Source organism: Phyllostomus hastatus, unplaced genomic scaffold, assembly GCF_019186645.2.
Source record: "Phyllostomus hastatus isolate PE091 unplaced genomic scaffold, TTU_PhHast_1.1 phas_scaffold_1674, whole genome shotgun sequence".
Classification (NCBI taxonomy): Eukaryota; Metazoa; Chordata; class Mammalia; order Chiroptera; family Phyllostomidae; genus Phyllostomus; species Phyllostomus hastatus.
Window position 1 is genome coordinate 21,693,750 of NW_025334011.1, and position 12,344 is coordinate 21,706,093.

Consider the following 12,344-nt stretch of genomic DNA (forward strand, 5'->3'; position numbering starts at 1 on the left):
CGAGAAAAGTTTACTTCCAGTTTCGCCAGGACCCAACCCCAGGAACACCACTCCCTCTACAGTCGCTTCCTAAGGTGCCCCACTTCCGCCCACACCACTCTGCACTTCTACCTACAAACTGAGTCTGCGCCAACACTAGTGCGCCTGCACAAACCGCAGCCCAATCGGAATCCCATAGCCGGATTCCAGGCGGAGGAATTTACAGTAGGGTGGGGCGGGGTCTGGATGCCAAACCGCCTCCCCCGCCCCAGCCTCTGCCGAAAAAAATTACAAACCCTTACTGTTATAGGCGGAGCCTCGCCCTAGGGCCTTTTCTAGTAACTGGTCTCCTAATTTGGGAAGGGTCGGGCTAGAACGTGGGCGGGGCGTGGAGCTGAGCGTGGCCCCGAATGCGCCTGCGTGGAGTGCTGGGACAGGGCGTGTACCTGGTTCTAGTTCCAGTTTAGCTTCGGAGGAGTGCATCTTTCACTCACGAAGTGCACGGTGCAGAAGCCTGCCGTTTCCCCGCCCAGCCTGTTAGGTGCTGCCCTCCGCAGTGAGTGTGTGTGGCATTGCACTCGACTTTGATGCCTCCGGGCGTCAGGAGGGATGCTGGACCCTTCCCACTCCCCTGCCCAACTCCGATCTTCCCCCTGCACCGGAACCCTGCCAGTTGATGCTCGCTTTCCAGGGCCAGGGGAAAACCGAGAGTGCCAGACAGGGTTGCCTAATTTCTGTCCCCGCAGTCTCCTGCCTTCACCCACGTGCTGTATTGTTGTCGTTTGGTACAGATCATGTCCAAGTCTTTGAAAAAGTTGGTGGAAGAGAGTCGGGAGAAGAACCAGCCGGAAGTGGATATGAGTGACCGCGGCATATCCAACATGCTGGATGTCAATGGCCTGTGTGAGTTCTCGGGCAGGGCCTTCCCATTGGCGTAGCTGGAAGGGCTTCTAAGTTTTCCAAGGAACTGTCGGTCATGGTGTGAGAGGTTGTAACGGTTTATATTCCACTTTGTGCTTGTGGACGTCACTTGTCAAGACCTTAGCTCACAAAGTTTGCAACCTGAACTTGTCTGTTTTGGCTGGAAAACAATTATGGGAGCCAGGGCAGGAATCACACAGACCCTTGCTGCTGTATCTCAGTACCTGCGCAGCTGTTTATGCTGACTTACGGCATTCCGGTAGATTTTGTCCATACAGTTTACCTAATAGCCACTTTATTTTTTAACTGAAAATCATTTTTGAATCATTCTTCTTTTCTTATAATATAGTCTTTGGTCCTTGAATAAATGTCACACAAATGGTGTGTGATAAGTGTTCTTGTGCTTGGAGCACGTTAAATGTTTCTTGACTCATTGTCGTTTTCTGGGTCAGTATTCTCTAGTTCAGGCTTTTGTTACATCCAACTTGGTAACTGTGATGTCTTCCTAAATTTCCCTCTTGCCTCCATTTTTACAGCCCCCGTGATTTAATCACTGTTACTTTCAGTGCTATTTTTTTCAGTAACACAGGTCTCTTAGTGGTTTTTGTCCTTTAAACCAGGGATTACAAACTCAAAGGCCTGTGGGGGACAGGTGAGGATGGTTATGAACTTCTTAATAGTATCCCATCTGCCACTCAGATCCAAACAATTGTTACCACCTGGAGATGTTGGTTCAGTATTGCCCCCCTCCTTTTTTTTTTTCTTTAAAGAAACCAGGTACCTAGATGAAATTTACTAGTGTTTAGAAGTTGGCCACTAATTTCAATATTTGAAAAAACACTTTTTAAAGGTGAAACAAAACACTCTTTAGGCTGAATGTGCCTTTAGTTTGGACCTTCTCCCTTAAACACTTATAGTTCATTACCAACAGTAATGTTCTAGTTTCTTGGACGTGACTTGGAAGGCCTCCCTGAATCTGACCACAAGCTGCCTTAGCTCCCATCCCTTCCAGGCAGTTAGTATCCCAGCCATTCTACCTAACTGACCTTCCAAAACCAGGGCACACGCTTCAGGATTGCATGTCTTTGTAAGTATTGTCTCCTCCCTCTCTGCTCTTCTCCACCCAAAATATTTTTTCCTTTTATTAAGAGTCAGCTCAGCTATCACAAGCAACCTGGGTAAAGCCTCTGTCTGTATCAAGTTGTCATAGTAGGTAACCTCTGTTTTATGAAGTTGGACACCCCTTGCTTCATGACTGTTGGTACACAGGATTGTAATGTGTTTTTAATGTAGATGTCTCTCTTCCCTGGAGGGGCAAAGCTCTGCAATATTCATATTTGTCTTCTCTATAATATTGCCTGGAACACAGTAGTGCTCAAAAATGTGTGGTGGATGAAGGAAAGAAGGACAGATTAGGCGTGTGAATTAATGAGATCCAGACCCAGATGTGACCCTGGAGAAGAAGGGGAGGGGTCCAGGAGACCATCCGAGATGATGGCTTGTTAAGCCGGGAGAGAACAAGAGTCAGATTGACTGTGACTCCATGGTTTGTTCCTGGGACAGAGGTTGGGGTTGGTGCCATTGGTGTGCCTCCCGCCTCTGAAAAGGAGATGAAAAGTTATAAGTGATTTGCATTTGCTCACTCTTAGGAATATACCTGCCATTAAGTTTACCTTTGTACTGATTAGCATCTCAGTCTTGTGGTGTGTGTTGGCTTCTCTCAGTGGTGATGGTTTCCTGGTGGCAGTACCAGAACAGATGTCTCTGGTACTGAATTGGCACTTGTAGATCTGGATGTGTGCCCGAATTGCCCCTGCCTGACTCCACTGTGATCCTGCTGCAACAGAGGGGAGATGGTGAGCGAGTGTCCAGGAGAAGGCCTGGCTCTGCTGTGTTCTTGGCCTGAGGCTGTCTTCTCCTTGGCACCATTTTTCTCATGGGCTTGAAGGAAGAGGTAGTTTTCGGCAGAAGAACGTTATATTAATACTTCTTGGGTTAGAAGAGGATGTTTTCTGTAGTATGGTATAGCTATTTCCGTTTAGTTGTATTATCTCTTTGAGGCCTTGGCTTTTATTGAAGAAGGAAAGATAGTCACTTGCTTCCTGAAAAGGACGTTTCCGGTGTAGTATGAGGTGGTGAAAAGTAAGGATATTCTTACATTTTCCTAGAGAAGTAGCTTATGGGGAAATTCAGTGAAGTGAATTTGGCCTCTGTGGTATGTGTAGACTCAAGGAGTGGCTGTAACTCCCTGGCTGCTGGACTTCTGAAGCCTAGAGGATTCCAGAATGCCTTCAGAAGCTCATTCCTCAACTGGAATTCATATATCAGTAGTGCACATAATGCTTACTATTTATATTTTAATATTTTACATATCAAAATATTTAGTATTGTTATATTAATTGTAGTTTATGAAGTCCCATATTCCTTATACCATTTTAACTGTCATCATTAGGTTTTGTGGATTAGTGTTGGGATTAAACATGGTGAATCGTTCATTTGCATGGACTGAGAATGATTATTTTGTCTCATACTTTCCCTTCATTGTCCTTGTTTTTCCGTTTCTCAAAAGATAAGCAAAAATTAAGTTCTGAAGATAAGAGTGGAGGTTTTGTGTTTATTCTCATCATGTGACATGTCCATCTTTCTGCTTGGGAGAATTGTATCTTATAAGCACAGCACTGAGACAGTGAATTGCCTTAAAGAATGTTTTCAGGAGCTTAAGTACCAAAAGCTTTCTGATGGAGAAAACTTCCTAGGCCAGAGACAGCCAGCAGACGGTTCTAGAGTTTTCTGCCAGATTCTTAATATGGTCACATCCTGCCCCGAGAGGCAGAAGAGTGCAGTCCTTATGAGGGGGGCCTTGGAGTTGAACAGAGTGGCTTCAGCGTCTCCATCTTCTACTTAACTGCTGTGAAACTTTAGAGGCTGCTTAACCTTTCTGAGCCTCAGTTTCCTCAGGTCCAATGGAGACCTAACTACCCATTTGACAGGATTGTTTTAGTGCAAAGTACACCGATGTATTGGGTTGGCCAAAAACTTTGTTTGTTTTTTTTATATGACTCTGGTAGTGTTTAGTTGTCTTTAACTTCATTTGAAACAATTTTGTTAGATAGTATTGTAACAGCTGTCATATCAGTGTGCATTTAAAAAGAAACTTACTAAAATTGGTGAATTTTTGTGCAGCCATTTTAATATTGAAGATGGAAGAAAATACATAACATTTTCTGTGTATCATGCTTTATTATTTCAGAAAAGGTAATAATGCAACTGAAACACAAAAAAAGATTTGTGCAGTTTGTGGAGAATGTGCTGTGACTGATTGGACGTGTCAAAAGTAGTTTGCAAAGTTTCTTGGTACTTACGACATTTTGGCCAAACAATTCTTTGTGGTGGGGCTGTGTCTTATGCATTGGAAGATGTTTAACAGCAGCCCTGGCCTCTACTCACTCTAGAAGCCAATAGCGGGGGATAACTGACATGCTCAAAATAACCAAATCAATATAGTTATTTATTGGTGAAAATGAAAAATGTGTCTTTTATGGAAAAAACTAAATGGACTTTTGGGCCAACCCAAAATGTCAACTGCTGAGCACTATGCCTGCTACTGAGTGTATTCACGTGAAATGTTAACTGTTAGTGGGAATTTCCAGATGGAGCCTGACAAGCCTTAGATGCCACCAGTTCCACCACAGCCGCCTGAACCAAGAAAGTCATGGTTAATTACACTGAGCGAGGCACTTTGTCCCGGGCTGATGTTTTCATGGGGCTTGTTGGGACCTGGCGGGCTTGGTGCTTTTGTCTAGGAGTCTTACAGATTTAGATTGCTGTTATTCTTCATTTTTTTTCTATGTGATATGTAATCTGCAAACATGTTCTCCTTAAAACTTCCAAGAGTAATGACACTGATTTTTTTCTTTTTATTAAAAAAATTTTACTGCCGAAACTCTTCCACACAGCAGCTGTCTTCACCTGGATGATAAAGGCACTTTTAAAGGGCCTTGTAATCAGCTTCCAGGAGCCAAGAATCCCATCAGCAGCCTGGAAGACTTTTCTTACTTCTTTTATTTAAGTCATCTGTGACGTTTTAATCTCTTCAAGTTTACTGCCTTCAGGCCTTTATCAGTTTTTTTTCAGGTTACACTAACATATCTTTCATATCAATCTTAAAGAAAAATAACTTGCTTCAGAGAAAGTGGTCTTTCTAAAGGGCCCTACAAAATAATCCACAAAAATACTCTCAGGTTGTTATCTGGGAGGAACTAATCACCTCTGTTCGGAATTATCAGTTGCAGACATACCTTGTTTTATTGCACTTCATATGTGTTACGTGTTTTACAGGTTGAAGGCAAAGACCCTCCAGCAGCAAAAGATTATGTCTCACTTTATTGTGATACTTTTAGTTCTCTAAATTGTCTGTATAGGGCCATCTTTGTGGTATTTTTCCTAAGATTTTTTATTTTTTGCATTACCATCTAACCCCCTTATGCACCCCCTAGCCCCTGCAGTCTTCACACTGTTGTCCATGTCCATGAGTCCTTTTTCCTTGACCCCTCTACCCTCTAACCTCCCCCCACCCCACTAGCTGTCATCCTGCTCTCTATGAGTCTGTCTCTGTTTTGCTTGTTAGTTCAGTTTGTTCATCATGGGACATTTACATAATGTGATACTACTCAACCATAAAAAAGAAGAAAATTCTACCCTTTGCAGCAGCATGGATGGGCCTGGAGAACATTATGCTGAGTGAAATAAGCCAGTCAGAGAAAGACAAACACCATATGATTTCACTCATACGTGGAATCTAAAGAACCACCTTTGTGTTTTGAAACCTGCAGTATCTTGGCCTGGGAAGCCCTTTTCTCTCTCTAGCCAACCCTCTCCCCCTCCCTTGTCACTTAAAGCTAGCTAATTAAAGAAGGAATGACTTGTCCATCCACATGACTCAACTCTTGTGTCACCTCCTCTGAGGAGCTCCCTAACACCCCATCCAGCCTGGTTTAAGTGCCCCTTGGGCTGGTGTGCTTGCTTCTGTTATCTGTGTACTTGGCACTGTGCTTGTGGAAAGTTGATTGAAGAAGAATGCTGTTGCCTTGGTTAAGAATTCAGGTGAGCTAGGGTGGAAAGCATAGCACAGGTGAGGGACCGTAGTCTCCGTCCCCCCGCCACAGGCTTCTCCCTCACTTTCAGGAGAGAGAACAGGTTACAACCATCAGGGACATGATAGAACTGTTCAATTTTCAGTTTTAGATTTTAGGACAGAGTAATATCTGAAAATGTTTCATCCAGGTAGGAAAGAGAAATAACTGTGACCCCTTTGGTGTAACTGAACTAGTAATGAATGGCCTTTTACAATTTTTCAAACTTTTGACATTTCACTTGACAGTGCTACTCATCTGTGGCCTCTTTTTTGTTACTAGTGGCCTAACCTCGGGCAGGTCACTTAACCTCTCTGAGCTTCAGATTTCTCATCTGTACAGGCCCATGGAAGTAGTAAGAGCAGCTACCTCATAGAATTGTTCTGAGTCATCATTTGTAAAGTGCCCAGTGTACCACCTGCATGTCTCAGTTCATTCATTCGCGCTGCTGTGACAGGATACTGCAGGCTGGGGGGCTCATGGTTCTGGAGCCTGGAAGTGTGAGATCAAGGCATGGTGTGGTGTCCAGTAAGATTCAGTGTCTCGTGTGGACCTACTTCCTGTTTCAGAGATAGCCATCTCCTTACTGTGTCCTCACATGGTGAAAGGGACAAGGGGTGTCTTTGGGGTCTTAGGGTACTGATCTCTAGTTCATGAAGGCTCCACCCTCATGACCTCATCACCTCCCCAAGGTCCCACTTCCTAGCACCATCACAAAATGGGGGTTCAATTTCAGTGCAAGAATTTTAGGGGGATACACAAACATTCAGTCTATCGCATGGCCCATATTAGTCTTAATATTCACTATTACATTTTCAACTCTGTTTTGTCTGTGATTGTACAGAATATGCAGTTTTTTGAATTCTTGGTAGTGGCACTTCTCCTGTGGTCTTCACCTGCTCGTCTCACCGTTTCATCCTGTCTGGGCACCCAGTGCTTGTTCCTCACAGATGGAGGCTTCTCCAGAAGTCACATGGGCATGTCGCTGGGCGGGGCTGGGAGGAAAAACTGGCCTCACACACACGGCCACTCTTTAGAGCTGTGGCCAGCGCAGGAGGCGGCTGGGGGACAGCAGTGTGTTTCACAGGATTTTAGTTGTAGTGTGCTTGTGTCTCTTGAGAATGACCGACATCAAGCTTGAAAACTATTGGCAATTTTTCAACTATTAAGGTACCATATGTCATCCAACAGCTATTCAGTGAATGTCTTTTGTTTTTGTGATGGGCACTATCTAAGGTGAGTCTTTGGGAGTTTCTTCCCTGTTGAATCTTTAAATTATCTAGTGATAAATTAACATTAGCTATATTAAGAAAGCTGTAAACTATTTAATGGATCAGAAGCAGTTAGATTTTTATCATAAGAAACCATAACAACACCTGTTGCTTTACCATTATAGCCAGCTTTTAATTGTGATACTCAGTTCTGGAGTTGATATGGATACTAATGGGAAGCCAGATCCTGGATCCTTTTTTCATGAATCTACATGAACTTGATTTAAAGAAGTCTGATCTATATACAAGAGATCTACTGTTACAAAGCAAAAACTAGAATCGATTCCTTTACATCACATAAAGGCCTGTTGCTCCATTGAGTAGCAAGTTTGTGCAGGTTGATTTACTTTTTTATTTTTCAGGGGCATAAAAATGTGGCTTTCCAATTTTCCCTGCACCATTTATTGAAGAGGCCTTTCTTTTCTCTTTTTTTGAGTTAAAAAAATTTATTGTATTTTTTCCATTACCTTTTCCCTCCTTATACCCCTTACCCTGCCCACTGCCATCCCCACACTGTTGTCCATGTCCATGGGTCCTTTTTCCTCTATCCTTCCACCCTCTAACCTCTCCCCAGAGCTGGCATCCTGCTCTCTGTCTATGAGTCTGTCTGTGTTTTGCTTGTTCAGCTTGTTCATTAGATTCCACGTAAGAGTGAAGTCATGGTATTTGCCTTTCTCAGACTGGCTTATTTCACTTAGCATAATGTTCTCCAGGTCCACCCATGCTGTCACAAAGGGTAAAATTTTCTCTTTTTTTCTATGGCTGAGTAGTATTCCATTATATAAATGTCTCTTAGTTGTTTTATCCACTCATCTATTGATGGACACTAGGACTGCTTCCGTATCTTGGCTATTGTAAATAACACTGCAGTGAACACAGGGGTGCTTATGTTCTTTCGAATTAGTGTTTTGGTTTCTTTGGATAAATTCCCAGAAGTGGAATTGCTGGGTCATAAGGCAGTTCCAGTTTTTAATTTTTTGAGATATCCCCACACTGCTTTCCACAGTGGCTGCATCAGTCTGCATTCCCACCAACAGTGCAGAAGGGTTCATTCCCCTTTCTCCACTGCTCACCAGCACTTGTCGTTTGTTGATTTATTGATGATGATAGCCATTATGACAGGTGTGATGTGTTGGGAAAATTGGATGGAGACATGCAAAAAAATGAAACTAGACCACTTTCTTATGTCATACACAAGAATAAATTCAAAATGGATTAAAGACTTAAATGTTAGACCCAAAACCATACAAATCCTAGAAGAAAACAGATGGTAAAATCTCAGACATTGCTCATAGCAATATTTTTTCTGATATATCGCCTCAAGCAAGGGAAACAAAAGGACTAATGAACAAATGGGACTACATCAAAATAAAAAGTTTTTGCACAGCAAAGGAAACCATCAGCAAAAAGACAACTCACTAAATGGGGGAACATTTGCTGATACCTCTGATAAGGGGCTAACATCCAAAATGTATAAAGAATATATAAAACTCCACCCCACAAAAAAAATTCAATAAAAAAATGGGCAAAGGACCTGAATAGACACTTCTCCAAAGAGGGCATACAGATGGCTAATATACATATAAAAAGATGATCAATGTCCCTAATGATCAGAGAAGAAGCTTTCTTTTCTCCATTGTTTGTTTCTGGCTTTGTTGAAAATTATCTGCCCACATACCTGTGGTTTTATATCTGGGCTCTCAGTTTTGTTCCATTGATATATTTTTGATCCATTGATCTCTGTCTGTTTTTCTGTCAATACCATGCTGTTTTGATTATCTCTGTGGTATAATGCCTTGAGAATATCATGCTAAGTGAAATAAGTCAGTCAGAAAAAGCTAAGAACCATATGACTTCACTCCCACGTGGGGTATAAAACTGAAACTCATGGACACAGCATTGTGCTGGTTGCAAGAGGGAAAGGGGTGGAGGGGGCACCTAATATATCATGTTGGGAGATGGTTTGACTTAAGGTGGTGGGCACACAGTGCCATATACAGATCTAGTGTCATAGAAATGTATACTTGAAACCTACTGGTATATAATCTTGGAAATCAGTGTCACCTCAGTAAATTAAATAAATAATAGGAAAAAAGTGTGGTCTAGGAACAGGCCATGTAGATCAAGTGCCTGACCAGCAGGGGTCAGTGTTGAGCCTTTGCGGTTTCCTTAGATGTCCTCAGTCCACACTTACATCATTCACTCCTGCCTGGGCAGTTGCTTCCTTGTGCCGGTCATGACTCTTTCTTCTAGTAAAGAGATATATTATCTTTTATGGCACTTTATCTAAGAAGCTCACAGGCTCTCTGATCCAAAGCGTCTTTAATACCGGGGTATTTCATAACTGCAGTGTGGGCCTGAAGCCTCTGCTGCAGGTCCTGAGGCTTCTGAATAGAGAGGTGCTGATTAGTTAATGAGTTTCACAATGGAAAATGGGTGAATGGAATTTGCTGTTTCCCCTTTAGGCATATTTCATCAACGTGTGATGTTTAACAGTGTGAAAGAGTATTTTGGATTTGAGATGCGGGTGAAGCCAAAAAGACAAGTGATAATATAATAATTACTGGTTTGCTAAGCTGCCATGCACAATACCACAGACTTAGGGACTTTAACTGACATTTGTTTCCCACAGTTTGAAAGGCTGGAAGTCTAAGATCAAGATGCAGGCAGGGCGGGTTTGTCCTGAGGCCTCTCTCCTTAGCTTGCAGATGGTGTCTTCTCATTGTGTCCTCACATGGTCTTCACTCTGTGCATGTATGTCCCAAGTGTCTCTCTGTGTGTCCACTTTCCTTGTCTTATAAGGGTTCCAGTGGGTTTGGATTATGGCTCATGTTAATGGCTTCATTTTAACTTGATCACTTGTTTAATGGTCCTGTCTCCAAATACAGTGACATTCTGAGATACCAGGGGTTAGGGCTTCAATATAGGAATCTTAAGAACTACATTTCAGCCCATCACATCTAATTAGAGGTTCTGAGTGGTTTATGCTTGAGTGCTTACACTAGGGTAGGTGCTTCTCGCGTTTAAACCATCACCCTTTGGTGCAGCATTTTATGGATGAGAAAGCAAAAGTTTATCTAGAGTATGTAAATCCTGGCATCATACAGAGGCAGAATCAGAGGTCACCCTTAAGTGTATCTGACACCTTTGTTCTCTAATAACTGTGCTGTGTTGAGTCCCACCCTGGAAGCGGTAACAGGGGCCTGGCTCAGATGTTGAGGAGTGGGAATTCCGGGGCTGTCTGGGCCAGCAGCCCTTACCTCAAGACATTTCCTTTCAGAATTCTTGAAAACACTGGGCCAATAAAATATATTATTTGGACAGCCTGCAGCCTGGAAATTTAGGTTTATCACATTGTTGCGGAGCTTTAACTATGGAGGAAAGTGCTAGAAGCAACTTATTATCTATCTAGTCAATGTTAACTGTGTACCATCCCCTTTTCCTTATGGTTTTCTAAAAGATTGTTAATCATAACTGAATTGAACAATCAGATACAAGATGTCTTTACACTCTATAGTAATTCATTTTTTCTACTTTCAAACTTAGAACATTAGCTCCAAACACTTTATGAAGTGTAGTGTTGGAGACGATTGTGTCTGAGAGATATTGGGCCATATGTCATACCAGAGTAAACCTGAATCACATGAAATGGTACCGTTAGTTTTAATTCACTTGTACTTCATAAAAAGCCTTTTCATTTAATATATTTTTCTGCATATCTGTTAATTACTGCTTTGGACTCAATACTGTATTTTACTATGTATAATGCACACTTTTTTGTCCAATTTTTGAGGGGAAAATAAGGATGCACATTATACATGGGTATAATGATTATGTACTATGGGTATAATAATGATACAATCATCCTGTGTATAATGTGCACAAAAAGATGGATGTATGTTGTCATGGGAGCGTGTTATACATGGAAAAATATGTCAGGTCACAGTTTTAAGGGTAAACAGGGCCAAATGAAAGACATCTATCATACCACATAGTTAACTGGAAGGGGTCTTAGCCTCTTGCTTTTTTTAAGGCACAGTGCAGAGACTGGAGATTGGTAACATGGTTTGCAACCTCAGTCAGTATACAAGAGATTATCTTGCAAATGTTCCTGTGCAAGTTGGTTTTTTAGAGCTATAAATATTTAAGTCTTCAGGCTGTGTGAAAGATACCTATTTAACCTGTTATATGTTTGTATTCTTTAACTTGTGCATTGTTTATTAGAAGGACACATAGCTAATATAGTTAAAATGCCTTATACACATGGAGTGCAGTAATGCACATACATGCACAAACACACATGCTTGCCGTTTGCCTGATATTGTACCAAGTTCCCCTTATGGGTTATTTCTTTCACACCTCGAAGTTTCATTATGATTATCATCCCCCTCACCCCATCTTCCAGCTTTTACCTGAGGAAACAGGTTTCTAGAGCTTACATAACTTGCTCCAAACCACACAGCTAATAAGCAGTAGAGCCAGGATTGGGGCCCACGCAGTCAGACTTCAGGAGCTGTGTTCTTAGCTTGTGCTACCCTGCCTTATTTATGGCACAGACGTTTTTGACAGGCTCATGCACATACAGAGGTAAAACAGCTAATTCAGCAAGTGTGCCCTGAGTGCCTACTGGCAAACAGAGCCCATTCTAGAAGATGTGGCATCTGCTTGTGTGGGCTAATGACCCTGTATGGATTTAGGAACATGTTCATGGATGTCCACAGAGGTGGACCCGCCTGCGCTCCTGCTGAGAACATGGGAACCCTCTTTTCAAAACACACATACTGCCCTGGCTGGCGTAGCTTAGTGGATTGAGCGCGGCTGGGAACCAAAGTGTCCCAGGTTCGATTCCCAGCCAGGGTACATTCCTGGGTTGCAGGCCATAACCCCCAGCAACTGCACATTGATGTTTCTCTCTCTCTCTATCTCCCTCCCTTCCCTCTCTAAAAAATAAATAAATAAAATATAAAAAAAAAACAAAAAAACACACATACTTTAAAAAAAAATCTACTTCAAAAAAACTTTGAGGTATTTGTATGGATAA

At 42.2% G+C, this 12,344-nt stretch overlaps 1 protein-coding gene across 2 annotated transcripts in view; it reads left to right on the forward strand.

Annotated features, from left to right (window-relative positions):
• Window positions 1-370: 370 nt before the first annotated feature.
• The window catches only part of RSU1 (Ras suppressor protein 1), a 186,979-nt gene continuing 175,005 nt past the window's right edge, over window positions 371-12,344 (forward strand). Inside the window, exons 1-2 of one of the 2 annotated variants that reach the window (XM_045857949.1) lie at window positions 371-535; window positions 771-882. In XM_045857949.1, coding sequence (XP_045713905.1) covers window positions 774-882 — 109 coding nt within the window. In that variant the 5' untranslated portion in view covers window positions 371-535; window positions 771-773. The remainder of the gene's footprint in view (window positions 536-770; window positions 883-12,344) is intronic. The other variant, XM_045857948.1, reaches the window with a different exon arrangement.